Raw genomic sequence first — 17,814 nt, forward strand, 5'->3', positions numbered from 1 at the left:
CCCAGGGTGTGGATTTTTCACACCCTGAGTGATGTAGTCCTACAGATGTAAGTTTGTAATGTAGACCTGGCCTAAACCTCTGCAGAATTGGGACCTAAATATGTTTATACATCTAGCTCCCAACGCACCAGGTGTGATAGTCAGATGGGGCGAATGGATGAGAGGCAAGGTTTGGCCAAAGTGCCAGTCTGGGCTACTGGCTGACAGACAACTCATTGGAAATAGTGGAGGTGGATTTGGAATTACATTTTAGGGTTTGTCTGTGTGAATAATTTATTCACAGCAATCTGGGGTGTGATTCTACCTTGCATGAGCTTGCTGCAGACTAGTTTTCCATGTGGACCCTGCTGATGCTCATGAACAGTTAATTAATGCACTTTGTTCTAGTCCTCTTTGAAACAGGACTAGATCAAAGTGGATTAGCTGTGTCAGCAGGATCCACACAGACACTTAGTCTGCAGCAGGCTAGTGCAAGGTAGATTCCCACCCCAGCTTGCTGCAAACTAAATGATCATAGAGACAAACCCTCAGTGTCTGAAGTGCAGGGATTGGTGAGATGGAGAGGAGGCAGATTGTTCCAGAGAGCTGGAGAACTAGTGGAAACTGTCATTCTTTGTGGCAGCACATTTTTTTTAAAAAGTGGGGAAATCTGTTCTTCAGGTCTGAAGCCTAAAGTAGCCCCTTGTGCCTGAGCTGGGAATTCAGCTTTCACTGCTCCTGGACAATCAGTGCGTGTGGGCAGCAGCTCTCATATATGGGACATCAGCTTGTGTGTGCACCACAATAGTCTTACTGTAGAAAACATACTGACTAGATGGAATCTGGTTAACCATGCTGGCATTTAAGGGGTTTTATGTTCGCAACTGGTTATGGCAAATAATGATCTGGGTTTGCAGCTCTTCTGGAACCGTTGAAGTCAGCTGGAGTCTTTGCTTGCCTAGAGACTGGATTGTTTTAAAATTCTGCCAAAAGGTTGCAGCACAGTAATTCTCTGTGGGGTTCTCCTACTAACAAGCACTGATCTTTCTACATAATAAACAAATACATAAAAATTGAGGGACGTAGCAAGTTATGATTATTTTTTAATGTCTGGATTTAACAGTTCAAGCCGTTGAGAAAGTGCGTGATTTTCAATGGCATTGAGAAAAGTCAGTAGGTTTTAGTACAGCAAGGACGCTTCAAAAGGTATGTAGGATTGGTAAGAAGTCTGGCTCTGCTGATGCCAGAGCAGCCGAAAATAACGTGACAGAGAGGAGAGCAGTTCTGTGCAATGACTCCTGGCCAAATTTAGAGCTGCCACCCATTCGGACTTTTTAGTAAACTGGCTATACTTTCCCTGGGTCTGACCCTCTCCCCACAGGCCGACTTAAATGATGCTCGCTGTCCTGACTTCACATGGTGTACAATAATGCTCTCTGGCAAAAATGGCAGCCATAATTCACCACTGCACTAAGAGCTATAGAAATTAGTTAAATATGTCAATACATTAATGGCTGGGCGGCCATCTAGGAGCATGGAGTAGGGAGAGAGACACATCTCCTCACTCCTTGTGTAGTAAAGGAGCTGCTGCAATTAAAGGTGTGTGCTCATGCCTGCCTGTGTGAGTGACCTGTAAAAGAGGCAGCGGGTTGGCAGAGGTGCTGCTGTCCCTTAAACATTGAGAGATGCCGATGCAAAAAGATACCCCAAGTTACCCAACATCACTTCCACTTTGAAAGATCTGCTCTTTGGGTCAGTCTTGTAAACATTGCCTATAATATTGCATCTGCAATAATGTGTCCACCGTCGGGTTGTGGGTTCAGATGACGGAACATAGATGTCTGACTGCCTGACAGCAGCTCCAGATTGAGTGCTGAGAAGTCAAAACGCTGCCCTTTGTGCCTGTGATTGTCTGTGCTGATTGCTGACACTGATTAAGGGTGCAGAATTGTGTGTATGTATGTATGTCAGGGTGGGGGTAGAAATTAGAGGCCATGTGTCTAATCAACTGCAGCAGAAATTTGGTTAAAGTTCCTGTTTCTGAAGTAGATTGCACTCGAGTGTCTTGTTGTTTTAGCTTGTTAGGGGTTTGTGAACTGAAAATAGCTACTTCTCTTCATATTTAAAGGTTGTTTTTTACCCTTATTTTCCCAACACCTACCTCCTCCTTCCCCTCACCAAAACCTATTTCAATGTGCAGCTCGTCCTATCTGACAGAGACTGGCGGAGAGATGAATTGAGGGTAGCGTTTCTGGGGATTCTTGGAATCGGTGTGGTTACACCTACACAGACCAGAATTTGAACTGTTTGTGCACATCCGTGGGCTTTTCCTTCTGGTTGGTTTGTGTGTCTGTGTGTCACTCCACATGCTCCTCATTTCACATTCAGCTGTGAGAGCCTGCCGGCGGGCCAGGGTCAAGGTAGGTGGGCTACTCTTCTCCTCTGGGGCACAAATGCAACGAGTTGTGTGAGTTCCAGGTTAGTCCCAGCTGGATATTTTGTCTGGCCAAACGTGTTTTGAAATGCCTATTTTATTTTTATTGAAAGATTCAATACAGTTTTTTTAAAAAGAGCCCAAGTGACTAAGTGGAACAAATCTAGCACTAGTATAAAACTCAGGCAGGGACTAATTTAAAGTGTGCAGAATAAAAACGGTAACTTGGCAGTCCAAGATCTAGATCCAGGCAAATGTAACCAATCCACGATGAAGGAGGTGGCTGATCCTGACAGACCAAAGCTCGAAGGGGCCTCCTGCACCATTAGTTTGCCTTCCTAGCTCCTTTTCCCAAGCACCACAGTGGGCAAGTTGCCCTGGTCCTTTGGACCTCCCGTCCCCAAAGAAAAGCTGAGGTTGGAGTTGGCTGTGTCATTCTTGGGTCTCCCCGTCCCGTCGTGGTATCTCAATCAAAAGCTGAGGAAATGCAGTGGGGGAGGAGGAAAGAAGGGTTGAGAGGGGTTTTGCCTGCTGTGTGCTCTGTCTTTCTTTTTCCCATTAGCACCCTTCACGCTCCCTTGTTTCTGCTAGACATCTGTTATGCAGCTGCAGAGTTTGAACACGTCACGTTTAACCCCTGAGCAACCATCACACTCTTGCTCTCAGGTGCAAGCTGAGGGTCATGAGAGGAAGCATCCTGCCGTGGCCAAGGAGGAGTAAAAGGGATAAAATGCACAGAAGGGTGGAAATGTGCGCGGGAAACGTGTGCATATAATTACCTGTGATGGAGGGACCGCATAGAATTTCATCCCACGCGCGAGCACATGTGACCTACCCCTGCTAAATGCATGTCCGGCTATTCCTGTCCTTTGTGCACTGTATGTTCCTGATTATAAAAGCAAAGCACACAGAGAAGCAGACACAATCCCCCTGTTGCTGTAAACCCCATGGGCCTGTCTGGCCACTTCCTCCTTCATTTAGCTAGTAAACAAGAAGGCAGAAGAAGATAACTGCAGCTCAAAGAAAGCTCCGTGACCAGCAGTGCAGAGTGGCCTGCCTCTGTCTATCCCCCTCAAAACAGGTCTTCTGCAGCCCCTCTAACCTGAGCCTGCAGTGCTGCCATGTCCTCAGAGCTGCAGCAGTTTGGCTGATTTTAGTACTCCCGTAATCTTCAGTGCACCGTAAGGTGGGATTGGCTTCTATCAAGGTGAATATCAAGATATACTGGCCCAGTGAGGCAAATGTTGAACGAGGAGGTCGAGAGTATGACCTAATTTATTTGAGGGCAGATTCTGCCTTTGGAAAAAGATACTTGGCAATTCTCATTGGTCAATGGGAGCTGCATACAGGAATGTAAATCTGGCCCTTGTGTTTTAAAAGGACGTTGAAACCCATTAGTGTAAGCATTCCAGATGTTCGAAGGATTATATTTAAAAATCTACTGCATCACTAGGGTTGAGATTGTGAACACACAAGGTGGGAAATCTTAAGTTATGGCAGTGGGATGCACAGTGGGGCAGAAGTTGGCCTTTCAGTCCATATATTTTTGTATATCTCATAATCCTAAATAAGATCTCTCTCTATAGCTGCACTGTGATGTTAGTGCATGTCAAATACGAGGTGTAATGTCACGGTGACGTTTGTTTTTTGTGTTGAATTTCTTTTGTTTTTAAAAGAGGAAGAAAGAGAACCACGACTGACAAGGAGCTCACTGAATATCCAATCAGTGAAATAAAAGCTTCCGTGCATGGAACTGCAGATACGTGCCTGGGCATGTGGAGGAAATAGTGTCCTGGGCATAGCCAGAATGGCATTTCCAAATCTAAATTTCTTCAAACAATAACACTGTGCACTCTCCACCCTCCGAGCACGTTACGTATGTTACTGAATCTTCACAATCCTCCTGGGAGGAAGGGGAATGTTGTCTCCATTTTACGGATGAGGAAACTAATGCAGAGAGGGTGCAGTGATACTAAGATTTTTTACTTCTAATGTCAATACGTCTGGGAATGAACAGGGCAAAGTACCCACAGGCGTATGTGGGACAGAGGTAACTTCAGGGAGATAATCCTGGAACTGAAAGGAGACATGAGCGGGACAAAAGAAGAAAAGGCGGGGAGCCTAAACAAAGCCATTCAGCAGACACTTCCGGAGAAGGACTCTGAGCTCCTGCAAGATCCAGGGGACACTTGCAGGCTGCAGGTGGTTGGGAGTAAACAAGCACATTGTCCTATCTGGGAAGTTTGTTTTGATAATAGAACAGCAGCTCGTTAGCTTGTCAGGGCCCTTCATGCCACCCCTCTCTCTGTACTAAGGAGAGAGAGCTTGCTAAGTATATGGAGAGTCCTGCAAGGTCTCTGAGCTGATACTTGTCGGCACCCAGGAGGGCACCATTTGAGTTTGGGGGTGGGGTATCTTAGGCCTCTGCTCTTCTTGTCCCTGCACATTCATTTGGTGCTCGTATTCTCAAAGGGGTGAGTCTCTGGCTTACTGAAAAACAAAGCACTGTGATTAAGCAACCCCTCCCTCTACCCCCAATGGATTTGCAGAGGAGAAAGAGACTAGTGCCTTGACCAGGTTTACAGGATCAGAGGGAATGGAGTGGACCGGCCCATTAGTCTGGGCTGACTCAAGACCAGTGAGGCTGCACTTCCTAGAGAACAGTATCCATCCCTTCTCAGCTGGAAGAAAGTGTAGCTGTGATATGGGACCTTATTGAAGGATGTTGGGGAAGCAAATAAGGGTCTCCTAAAGGGAGGGACCTCTCTCACCTCCTCAAAAGATGAATGCACCTATCCTATGTACACACACGTGCACAAACATGCACACACACACACACATGCTCCTCTGTATTTGTTAAGTAGTGCCTGTCCTCAGCTGACTCAGAGAGCATTCCTTCCCCCAGCTCACTCTTCTTGTTTATACTGCATAGCACAGTAAATGTCTGGGATGTAAACAGTCAAGTGATCCATTTCTTAAGCTGTGTAACTGTCTAAATTGGTTCTGTCATTGACTTGTGAGTTCTCTTCCTCCGCAGCAGCTCTAGCTCCCAGCCAGGCACCAATCCGTGGCTGTTCTCTGTTGACTTTCTGCCTGCCGGTGTTTTAGATTCCCAAGGGTTCCTCAGTCATGACAAAATCAGTGCTGTGAAAAGTAGACGGACTATTTCAGGGTTTGAGTGTGATGGAGGCATTTGAACAATTACTTCTTGGCAGTGCAGCAGGGTGCTGTTTCCAAAGCTTTGTGAGCCCTAGTAACTGAGTGAAGGTAATTATGGAAACCCACAGCATCTGGGACAGTGTCCAGTAGAGTTTCCCAATCGTATCTCCAAACCCTATCTGTGCTCGTGGCTGTTAAAGTTTACGACATTGGCTGATTGTACAGGGAGTTACATGAATAGACAAAATCAACTACTATTTATCAGTGATGTGTGCCAAACCATGGAGCCTCTGATTCAGGTGTGGATGGTGAATGCTTCTGGGCTACAGGATGTAAAAACTTGGCACGCCTCTCTCATTCTAAAAAACTGCTCCTCACACCAAATGTTTGTACGAGAGATGGGACCAGACTGCAAAATTCAGAGCTGGGTTTCCCAGCCCCATGGTGACCGGGGACGGAGCTGTTTAGCTAATGGCTGGAAGACTTTAGTGTTGGAATGTCACCTCATTATTCACATGCTTTAATGTTAAATGTCTTTGAGGGGCAGGGATGGAATAATTCCATTTGCTTTGCTTCCTCTGCACTTCTTGGTGTGAGCAGGAGACACAGGAGCTCATTCCCCTCTCCCTTACGCTGGTGTAAATCAAGAGTAAAAGAGAGAGGAGAATCAGGCCTGCAGCATCACATCACAGAATTATAGAAAATGAAGCTGGAAAACATGGCGGTGTAGTTTTTTTTTTTTTTTTTTTAAAGTGAGTTAATTAATCTGAGCTAATCTTAATTATTCCCCAGATTAGAAGTGGGTGAATTCAGGTGACCCGAGTTTACCCTCGACTGCACTACAGCTGAAAAACACCTATTTAACTATTTACTCCATACCCAGGGGCCAGCATGGGATTGTTCCTAATCATACATTCTGCACTGCTTTTCTCCAGCTCAGTTTCATAGATATATATTTATCATCAATATCAAGGAGAGAGATGAGTGCATTGTACACTTAATGGACCGAATTCTGCTGTCAGGTACACCCACGCAGTCCGATTCTAGCGTCAAATTCAATGAGGTTGTACCAACATCAGTGAGAGCAGAACAAGGCATCACCGGCAAAATTCATCCCTGCTATAACTCCAGTGCAGTTACAGCTGGGATGAATCTGGCCCAGTATGTTTAGCATAAGTAGGGATCCGAGTCCTACATGTAAAATTATTGTTTCAGATTCCAGTCTTCTTAAGAAACAGATGTGTTCTCCATAGCCCAGCAGACATACCAGCATTTTCTGTAGGTGCCATAATAAATAGGAAGGCATTTACATTTACAGACTAAGGAGAGAAATTAAGTTCCACTTCTGCATATTTAACTTATTATGCAATAGTTTATTTTAAACCAGGATGGAAAGAAAACCCACCCCTAAGTGCTGCACACACTAATGTCAGAGCTGAGATGGAATCTAATAGAAAGAGCTGCACTCCCCTTCACATATGCCAAGCATCTTTTGCTTTAGCTTATCATAGCTTTCCATTATGGGCATTTTTGTGATGTGGTTTTCTTTTCACGCAGTAATTGCTTGTGTGAGACTTTTTTTATGGGGAATTTGGAAACTTGCACTGAAATTCTGGAATCCTGGGGTGCTGGTTGTATTGTACTTTTTTTAAAGGGGAGGTGCAGAGATGGAGCTCTAGGAAATAGTTTTCTAGTTGTAACTAAATCTGCCTCCAGTGCTTGAGTCTTGCTGGTTTTAGACCTGTCCGTGTTTTGCTGTTCCCCTCTGGTGTTTCTAGCTCTCTCTCTCTCTGTTACAAGGCTTAACAGAGCAGTTATTTGTTGCTTGGGGTTTTTCCCTGGTCCCTAAAAACACTCAGGAAGAGATTCTACCCCCTGTTCCAACCCCTATTTGCCACTTTAGCTGGTGTTTAGGGGCCCTAAAGGTGCTAGAAGTGACTAGAGAAGAACTGCCTCTGCACAAGCACAGCTTAGGGCCTGCATAATTAGTCCTGAACATCTCTTCCTGTGAGCACCAGTGTAAAGTGCATGCTGGCGGGGGTGTATCTACCACCCCGGCACGACAGAGGGTTACAACCTAGAGACAGCCCTTGAAGGTTGCTATAATTTTGAGCAACCTCTGTGGCTATTCTAATTTCTGTATGGGGCATGTCAGCCCACAGCTGGCCCAGAATCCAGAGGATGCAAAGGTGATTTAAAGCCATCTTTGCCCCATTCTCCCCTTGGGTTTGCACCTTATGTGCTGCAGCTCCAAAAGGTGTAGAACTGGACCTTAAATTTCACATTGCTTCTCCCGGTGATCCTACCTAGAGAAACCTGAAAAGGGGGGAGGTGTGATCAGATTACTCTGCACACTCAGTGTACTTTCTTTTTGCAATTCAAGTGCACGTCCGCTGTCATGGCCAACATGCCATGGATTTCTATAGTCATTTGTGTTGTCTATGATGAGTAATTTTTGCACTTTCAGTAGTGAAATGAGTCAATTTCACTTTGTTTCTAGTCAGTTTTCCTTTATGAATCTCATTTAGTAGTTTGATGCTGTTATCTGGGTTCCCAACATGGAAGCAGGAAAAATTAAAAATAAAACCTCTATTTTAATTAAAATTAAAAAGGTTCCAAGAAAACACGAATGGGACTAAATCCTGGCATCTTTTTTACACCATCTTAACATGTTGTTTGTTGTTTATTATTCATATAATATTCTCAGGAAAGCAGGGAGTTTTAGGGAAATGCTTTTACGTGACAATTCCATCAACAACATGATGCATAAACCAGATCCAGTGTCTGACTCAGAGAACACCTAAAACCAGGAGTATTCAATTATTTTTTTTTATCAAGGTCCAAATTTTTTGGTCAATGTATAGTCAAGGTCCAGACTCCAGAGAAACATTTTTCACACCACAATAACAATGATGATAATAAGTAAATAAAAAGTTTTCACTGTCCGTTCAAACGCATTTGGCAATCCGGATTTGGCCCGTGGTCCACCTGTTGACTACCTCGGTCCTAAACTCTCTGTCTCCATGTCTCTCTCTAGCCTATTTCCTGATGGGAACCACTAGGAGGCACTGTGCCACAATTCAGCCCCAACAATATGCAAAATAGAGTCCCTGCATCAAGGAGTCTGGGATATGGACTCATAGACAATGGTACACATTGGGAAACATAAAAGTGGGGTTCTTTGCATGTTTTTTTCTTTTAAATCATAACCTCATTTCTTCTGGACCTTGTGGAAGAAGTGGATATTATTGAGAGACTGGAAGAGGAGATGTTGGGCTGGTGAACTGGGATGGGAAGAGTATTTACTCAGGCAGTGTTCCCAATGGCTTTCTTGACATCCAGTGGGTTTTATACTGGTTTTATACTGCAGAGAAGAAGTTGCCCCTTTTTAAAGCCAATCTGCATTTCGGGCCTTCCCTGGTGACAGTGAGCTGCCTAGCTGATCATGAGTTTAGGGGCCTTGTAGAGCTTGTGATTTGTGGGTGAGAAAGAGAAATCTGGCTGGAAATCTTTGTGGATGCTGCAGTGTGCACACCTGTTACATCTCTCTGGGTGCTGCTCTGATGTTTTTTCCTTTGATCAGGAGTTTGGAATCCAATTGGATTATTATCATAAATATTGTTCCATCCATTCTTCTTGGGGCTTGGAAAGATCCTTTCCAGGATTTCCGTGGGAAAGTACTTTTCATGGAAGGGGTGGGAGGGAAAGAGGAAATCGATTGCAGTCTCTTGGTCTGAACAGAGACACTTGAAACCTTTTCGGTGCTAGGGCTGGTGTGATGTGAGTTTACTATGGGTCGTCAGGCTTTTTGAGCTATGATCCTCACATTCCCAGGGCAGCTGACCATTCTTCTAGGAACTGTTTGGGGGAAAACAAAGGCGTCACCACTGCAGGGTGAACAATTTAAAAGGCAGAGAGCTCTATTCCGACAAGCTGGAGGAAAGGCAGATTTCCCCATCCTCCATCCCATGCATTTTGGAATGACTACATTGGAAGGGAAGGAAATGTCACTCTCTGACTTCACGTTTCCATTGGCGATGTGAAATACAGTTCATATGGATCCCAGATCTGCCTAGTGAGTGCATGCCATTCCCTGCCTTTCTGGAGGGACAGGAGGGAACCAGCCTCTGTCTACAGAGAATCCTTTGAGTCCACGTCCTTTCCCTCTCTTGCCATCTGATTCTGTCTGCAGCTTGAATAGCATTTGAAGAAAACACCATAGCATGGATGTTTTTGCTCCTGCTAGTCCCGGAGGTTGCATGGATGATTGATCAGACCTGCTCGGCGTCAGTTCTGCAATGCTGTTTTATCAGGTCAATCTGCCTACAGTAAGGGGTAAGCGCAGCACAGCAGCGTGTGCTAAAAGGGATCACAAAATTCCCTTTGTGGCTCATGTTTGTTCCTTTGCTTTTCTCTTTGGAAGTATTCTCATCTCAATTAGTTCTCTTTTTAAAAAAAAACAAAACAAAAAACAGCGTCTTGTTTGGAAGTGAAGTGAGTTTGGAGGGTCTCAGCCCAGTTGTTGATAGATAGGCATTGCCATCACAAAACCTGCCACTGTGATTGGCCTCCTTCTTGGGGACGCTCTTGACTGAATGGGCCACAGAGACTGAACTCCTCTTTCATTTCTAGTAGGGGTCCCTTCCAGGTCAGAGTAAGGTGTGTTGTGTGGGGAGGCGTGTGAGCTGCAGCTGTTCTATGGATAGAAGAGAGATTCGTTCTCCAGGGCTGTCAACCTGGCACTTCTAATGACAGAAGATAATGGAGTAGGGGTATTTTCCTGCAGCTGAGTTACAACATTCCCATTTTAAAAAGCATTCCCTCTGCGATGGAAGGAGGTTGAAACGTCTTTTATTTTGCAGTTCTGGGTGGGATATGCAGTCGGGCAGGCAAGGGTTCATGTTGGTAGGGTCTTTGGAGCATGATCTGTGTTTAAACTGGGAGTGACCTGATTGCTTTCCTCCCAATGCTTGTGCTCAGCTAAGCACGGCGCCCTGAGGTTGCCAGTACATGTTTTCTCCTTTTTTAAACAAGACACAAAATATTGATTTACTCTCTTCCCTAAGATCTGGAAATATCTCCAGTACAAGAGGGGGAGAGGAAGTCACACCATATGCTCCTTACAAGTGATCATAAGGCATTCACTTCTATCAGGCTTCTCTGAGCGCTTTATATTTTGCATACAGTGCTCGTTGATCTGTGCTGCTGTTCCAAGCCTCCTATGTTACACGGTTTATGACTCAGTATGGGTTGGAGGAGACACACACACACACACGTACATTTTTCAAAGTAACTTTATCTGAATTAAAATAACAACAACTTTCCAAATTAACTTAGCCTTAATTAAAATGACAGCTGGACCTGAGCGCCAAAATTTGGATCCGGATTTAAATTTTTGGATTTTGACTCTTTCAGAATTCAGGGGGATTCAGATCCAGGGTTTTGGTTCTAATTGAAATGGTTATTTTGTGCTTTTCCCCATTGCTCTGTAATAAATGTATTGAGTGCACCTGGCAGGGGCTGTTGATGTCATTTGGGGTGCTTCATTTCAAGATGCTCTTGCCTGAGACAGCTGTATGCCCATCTACAGGACAGCAGAGCTGCTGTTAAGGGAAAAGTGGGCAAGGAGAAATGTGTGAATTTACAGGAGGATTTTCTCTCTTGCAAAATACGGTTGTCGTGATCATAGACTTGAGCCTTTCCCAGCAGTCTGATGACATCTGACACCAGAAAACAGCTCTTTTCAGCTGCATGGGATTTTGGCTGATAAGCACTCAAGATTTGAAAATTCTAGAAACTCCCTAGAAAATAAAGTGTCAGATGTTGTATTGGCCCGCCCGGGCGATTTGCAAGCCATGTATAAGGAAATTCCTGTAGCAGTGTCAGTAATTCAGAGCTGGACCTCTTACTAAGCATCACAAGAACCCCTTCGCTGTCCTGATTTCTGTTTCACAAATATTCTCTGTCGGGTTGCAGGCGGTGCTCTGGGGTATTGCCCTGTGGCCTAATTTTCATGTCTGCTGAGTGCCCCAAATTCCCATTAAAGTCAATGGGGGCTGTGGACACTCAGCACCTCTGAAAATCAGGCCACATGGCAATACCCTAGAGCAGGGGTCTGGAAGTCAGAATTCAGTTCATATCCCTCATACATCATCAGTGAGAGAACCTGATTCTATCTCCCTTGCTCACTTTAAGTAGCACCTAATTCTGTGACTAGTCCTGTTGATTTCAATGGGGTTGCTCACATAGAATTGGGCTCAGAGTAAAGAGTTCGGTCATCTACATTTTGGGATGGATTCTCTGATCCTTATGTTGAGTTCAATGGGACTGTCACAGAATCAGGTCCGTAATCTGTAATAGACATTGGTCCATAAACAGGTGAGTATTATAGACACTGTCTGCTCAAGAGAAGCCTGTGATAGGAATAGTAGGGACAGCTGCATGTCAGGGCTGAGGCAGAGGTTTTGGAGGCTGGGCTCCAGCAGAGAATTACTAGGGATGCTGAGAGGCAGAGTGAAGACCCTTCTTTGCCAGACTTTTGTGGTGAAAGCCTCAAAGGGGCCTGTCAAGCAATCAGCCCCCAAACTTTTATGAGCCCTAACTTATTTTTTAAAGATACTTCCTTTCGCCTGGCAAAGTCTCAGTTTGGGGAGTTTAGAAACCAAATATTTCAGCAGGAGATTAAAAGCATTTCTTGTGGTCAAATCCCTGTGTTGCAACTCCCTAGTCAGTTCCCCACACTCTCTTTGCTGATGCTAAGAGAGAATAAGGCTCTGTCTACACTACAGCCTATGTCGGCATAACTTACATCGCTCAAGGGTGAGAAAAAAACAATACCAGAGCGACATAAGTTACACTGACAGAAGTGCTCCTGTGCACAGCACTATGTCGGTGAGAGAGCTTCTCTTGCTGACATAGCTTCTGCTGCTTGTGGAGATGTTTTTTTCTTGCCGACGGGAGAGCTCTCTACCATTGGCAAAGCACATGTATCAGTACAGCTGTGCCGCTGCCGCGCTGTACATATAGACATGGCCTGAGTCCTGTTACAGGATGGGGAGACAGAGACTGAATTTCTGCAGCACAGAAATGGGAACAAAGTGTGAGGCAGCTCCCAGACTAAGGGTTCAATGTTCCTCTCATCACGTGCATTAGTCTAATGCTAAAGGAGAATAGGCCCTAGACTGGAATCCATAAATGCGCCATTTAGGTTGTGCTCTCGGAGGTCGTGATGTGGTCTCTTTCGGACCACTCCCATCCCATGAATTGGTGCTAACCCATGCTTGTTGAATTAATGCTGCTGGGGGGATTCAGAGGTTTTATATACCCCATTTCATGTATATATATTTACTTTTGCTTGAGTGCATTTCAGATGGGTTCAGGCCACAAAGGCTGGCTCCAGATGTGGTTCTGATACTCAGAAGCTCAGGAGTGTTCGGATTGGGCTGGACTCTTGTTCACTTTGCTGTCCTTTGGAGATAATGAAGTTGAGATCCTCAAGCTGGTTCATTTGCTTTGTTTCAGAAGTCAAGGCCAAGAAAGCTTGTGACTGGCTGCGTGCAGCAGGATTTCCTCAGTATGCACAGCTTTATGAAGGTAAGAGTCCCCTCCCCACATTCCCGGGGTTGGGGAAGTGCCGGGTGGGGACAGATGTAATACTCTCATTGCTCTAAGAGCGTGCCTTTGAAAACATAGCACTGCACCAGTCCCACCACCCAGCCGTTTGGGGTTCAAGTGCTGAGCTACCATCTTTGCTCCCTGAGCCAGCAGGAGCTGAGAGAACCCAAGAGGAGAGACGACCCCCGGCCCTCTTGGGCCCAGCGCTCAAAGCACTGTTGATGGGCTCCAGATTATCATCAGCCTTGGATGGGTGCAAAGAGAGGGAAAATGAGAGAAAATTCAGAGGACCATTCTGCTTCTCATCAGGATGGGTTCTGCGTAGTAAGACTGAGTGTAGTTGGTCGCTTAAGTCCAGAGACATGTCTGAAGGGCAGCCTTCTACATGTGCGTTCAGGGATGGCTGCTACGCTAGCTGTGGCCACTGTAATTTTGTTGTCGCTGTGGTAGCGACTGTCTGATCAGGGTGCCAACATTGTCCTTGGCAGCTGTGCTTAGGGCCTTGGTTAGTTAGAGCCTGGGATGGGGAGCTGACCTGATGGCATGGTCGACTCATTCCAAGCCTTCCCCATTCTTCCCAGTTTGGATGACCCAGAAATACCTGACTTGTGTGTGTCGTAGCTAGATGCAGATGGCTACCATAGGGGAAATTTTCAGAGCACCGGAGCCAGCCTGAAAGACTGGGGAAGAGGACGAGATGGAGGGGGCAGTTTGCTAATTGTATTATATGTTACAACTTTAAGCCTTCTCACCTGATAGAGGCCTGGAGAACTAGACTTGTTATCGGCCTTTCTGCATTCCTAAACCTCTGCCCTTCAGGCAGAGCAACTTGAAAGTTCCCAGGATGCTTGAGCAGGCCAGGGAGAGACCGGTTTGCATAGATGACAGTCTCTGCAGATATTTTAGTCAGTTTGTGCTGCCCATACAGCTGAGCTGGCCATGGCACAGGAGTGAGAAGGAACATTTCTTTCCCACTCTGCTTAACTGTCTTTGATGGCAAATGCCCTTCTCCCATGCAATACTCAGCAAGGTCTGTGTGCTCCCTGAGGATAGCACCTCCATGCTGGGAGCTGCATGTCTCCGTTGTGAAGTCCCTGCAGGAAGAGGGCGGCTGGATGAATCCAGCTGACTTTCTCACACATTCTGTGTTTCTGGCTTGTCTACACTTACAGTGACGCAGTTGCAGCGAGAGCTTTTCCTGTTGGCGTAGTTAACCCATCTCCCCAAGAGGCGGTAGCTATGTCGATGGGAGGAGCTCTCCCGCCAACAGGGCACTGTCTACACGGGGGATTTCCACACCCCTGAGCGGTGGAGTTATACTGACATATGTTTGTAGTGTAGACAGGGCTTGCAAACTAACCTGTGCAGAGTGTGTTTCGGGACCCAGCTTTGTTTACTTCAAACACATAGTGGAGGCCAGCGGTCCCCATGGAGGTGTCTGACACTGAAAAAGCACAGCTTTGGCTCAGCTTCGCCCGAGGAAGGAGGAGGCTAGAACAATAGTGGGAAGCCTGGCCTCCAGGCAGTGTGCAAAGCCAGCTATTGTTCAGCTGGGATACTTCCACTTGCCCCCTCCCAGCAACATATGCACACAAAGCAAGATCTCCCTTCCTTGCTGATAGCTTTACAGGCTGCCTGTTTGTTTCTAGTTTCTATTTTAGGGGTGACCTCTATGCGCATCCGCGTGTAAAGACTGACCAGATTTCTGGAGCCTAGGTCCAGATCTGACTGCCTTTGGGCTGATGACAGCTCATGCTCAGGGAGACAAGAATTGGGATCTAGACACTGGAGTCTGTCTACAAACAGTCCAAACTCAGTGCTGGTCTAGCAAAGCCTTCCACAGCTTCTCTCTGCTTTTTCTGCTCTCGACTTCTTCCTGCTCCCTGTGGGCTCAGCGTTCCCTTCATCCCTGTGTCGCAACCTGCACTTGACAACTTCCGTTACAACCGGGCTACTGCCTTCATGGTTAATAGCGAGAGTGAAATGTATATGTGTATGTCTCCAGCAGAGCTCCCTAGGAGAGGGAAGGGAGCAGAGGGTTCCATGTGGCTGTGCCGCTCTGATCTACCTGGAAGGCTTGTAGATATTACAGTGAGGATGGGCATTATGGAAAACCCTAAGACAGATGGATAGTAGTGATAGCTGTGTTTAAAGTCATGACTATTCTAAGCATGTGCTACCTCCACTCCTTCCCCCGGCCCCTGCCTGGATGCCAGCCGGCAGGTCTGTCCTCCGAGACTTGACTTATGACGTTTGAGTTGGGTCTGAGTGAGGTCCCCGTGCTGCACGTTCCACGCCACTTGCTCGACACAGGCAAGATGGGTTAGTGGAGCCGGCGTGTCTGAGAGCGTTCGCAGCACAGCTAATGGCATCTCACTTCTCTCCTCCTTTCTCTTTTCCTTCCTGAGGGTGGAGAGGTGGAGTTTTCTTTCCAGCCGGAGCTACGGGCGCTTTGAATGCTGATGAAAGAGATTCAGATCAGCCACTGTCGGCTGGGGGCCCTTCCCTGCTAGCTGGCTGCACAGGAAGTCCTGATGTGTCACATCACTGCCAGAGCTACTGGGTGTAAAACAACTGGGGTTTCTTCACAAAACAGGGCCCTCATTGTTTGGCTTTGGTCTACATTTGGAGCATTGGAAACGTTATTAATGGAGCCTGTTCAGAAGGTGCAGCTCTGCTGTCTGAGCCACTCAGACTGGGCTCCAAAAATGGGTTCTTTGGTAGTGGCCTGAGAGGCTTAACAGATGATTTTTGGGATGCTTGCCACACTCCAAAAACCTGCCTGAGTCCAGATCCACAGGTATCCCCCACCCCTGACAATGGTGCTACAGAGGCAGGTGCCTTCAGTAAGATAATTCTTATTCTGCGTACTCGAGCGTCTGATCTAATGGTTAGAGCTCACTGATGGGAGTCAGGTGTCTGGGTTTCTGTCCCCAGCTCCACCACAGACATGCTCTGGGACCCTGGGCAAGTCACTTAATAGGGATCATCATGCCCGTCCTGGTCAAGCAACATGGGATCCTTGCATGGAAGATGAGAGAAAAGTGCATAGTGTTGTGGTTATCACCACTGTCTGAAAATCAGGGGTCTGAAACTAGTCCAGGAGTATCCATGACTGCTGTCTTGCAGCCTCCTCCCTTGGGTAGCCAATGGGGGGCAGTCGGTTACCTGCACTCTTACACACTGTGTACCTGTTAATGTCGAGCTTCCAGTGAAAACCTAAGCATTCAGGATCATGAGGACTGAACAAATTAAGCAAGAAGTGGCTGTTTGAACAGAGGAATAATACAGCAACCCATTCCACTCCCCCTTTCCGGGTGACCTCTTCTCCCTTCTGCTTTCATCCTTTCGGCACTTTTGGAAAGCTGTGTGGGGCACAGAGTGCAGGCGGGGTGTTTATTTGTGAGTTGGCTAGTCTGTCAATACAATCGGACAGGACAGTCTAAAAAAATGGAAAAAGTGTTTCCCCAAGAGGCGCGTGCGGCTCCACGCCGCACATGCCAGGGTCGTTTAACCATGGGGTATCTAACTTGCAGGGAGGAAACTGTCTGTCTGAGAATAAGGAGGTGGGATAGGCAGCTGCTGAGTAACGGGGTTTATATTTCCCACTGCTCATTTTACACCCAGGATTTCTATCCCTGGTGCTGCCGTCGCTTTATTTCTCTCCCTCCACCCATCTCTACCTGTCTAATCCAGCCTTTGAATCTCTGCCTTTCTCCCGTGCCCATCACCATGGCAGCTAGGCACCACTGAGTCTCCCCTCTTCCACCTCCAGGTCTTTGGCCCTTTCTCCTTCTCTGGATGCCCTCCAGGAGCTGCCAAATGTGCAGCCGCAAGTTGTCCTTTCAGTGGGAAATGGTGGAGAAAGGACCTGGCCAGCCTCCTTCCTGCCCTGTTGAAGTGTCCATCTTAAGCCCTGCCCCTCGGGAGCTCTCCTTTGGCACTCCGGGGCTGTTCGTAGAGCAGTGACATAACGCTCGCCACCTTCTGAGAAGGACCGTGTTGCTTCCCCCTCCCACTCTACCATCCCAGGAAGTGTCCTGAGGTTGTCCCATAGCATAGATGCTCCACGTGGCATGCAGATGCATTGCCCAAGTCTTAATCACATCTTTCACCTGTTGCTTACAGTCTTCATGGCTGAGGCTCAGAACCCTCCCACCCTCCTTCCCTCTGTGTGTCTCCCGTTTTCCTCCCTGCTCTTCACTTCTCCACGTCACACCTCCTCTCCCTCCCTTCCCCCATATGCCCACTTTGTCTCCTGGCAGAGCTGCTGACTCAAAGCGGTGACTCTAATTCTCCTCTCCCTCTTCTGCCCCTCAGACTCGCTGTTCCCTATTGACATTGCATCTGTGAAGCAAGACCACAGCTTTCTGGACCAGGATTCCCTCAGATCCCTTTGCAGGTAAGGCTTTTCACAAACCAAACTAACCTGGGCAAAGAACGGAGGAACAGCAGGACCCCCTGTCTCTGCTGCCCTGTGCTGTGTTGGTCCAGCCCCAGGGCTAATCTTCAGATTGCTGACTGGGGCCCCCTGGGAAAGAAGGAGCATAGCTGGGAGACACACAAGTGGGGGTCCAGAGATGTAGGTTCTAGCCCTGTTGTTGTAGTCACTCAGTCTCTTTCAGCCT

The 17,814-nt window shown here is 46.8% G+C and overlaps 1 protein-coding gene across 3 annotated transcripts in view; it reads left to right on the forward strand.

The window, feature by feature from the left end:
• The window catches only part of STARD8 (StAR related lipid transfer domain containing 8), a 131,472-nt gene that overhangs the window by 88,520 nt on the left and 25,138 nt on the right, over window positions 1–17,814 (forward strand). For 2 of the 3 annotated variants that reach the window (XM_067548323.1, XM_067548325.1), the window contains 2 exons: window positions 13,094–13,165; window positions 17,507–17,588. In XM_067548323.1, coding sequence (XP_067404424.1) covers window positions 13,094–13,165; window positions 17,507–17,588 — 154 coding nt within the window. Of the gene's footprint in view, window positions 1–9,394; window positions 9,908–13,093; window positions 13,166–17,506; window positions 17,589–17,814 lie in introns of those variants that run through there. The other variant, XM_067548324.1, reaches the window with a different exon arrangement.

This window comes from Emydura macquarii, unplaced genomic scaffold, assembly GCF_026122565.2.
Source record: "Emydura macquarii macquarii isolate MOO-44397 ecotype Brisbane River unplaced genomic scaffold, CSIRO-AGI_Emac_v2 contig_1253, whole genome shotgun sequence".
Lineage (NCBI taxonomy): Eukaryota > Metazoa > Chordata > Testudines > Chelidae > Emydura > Emydura macquarii.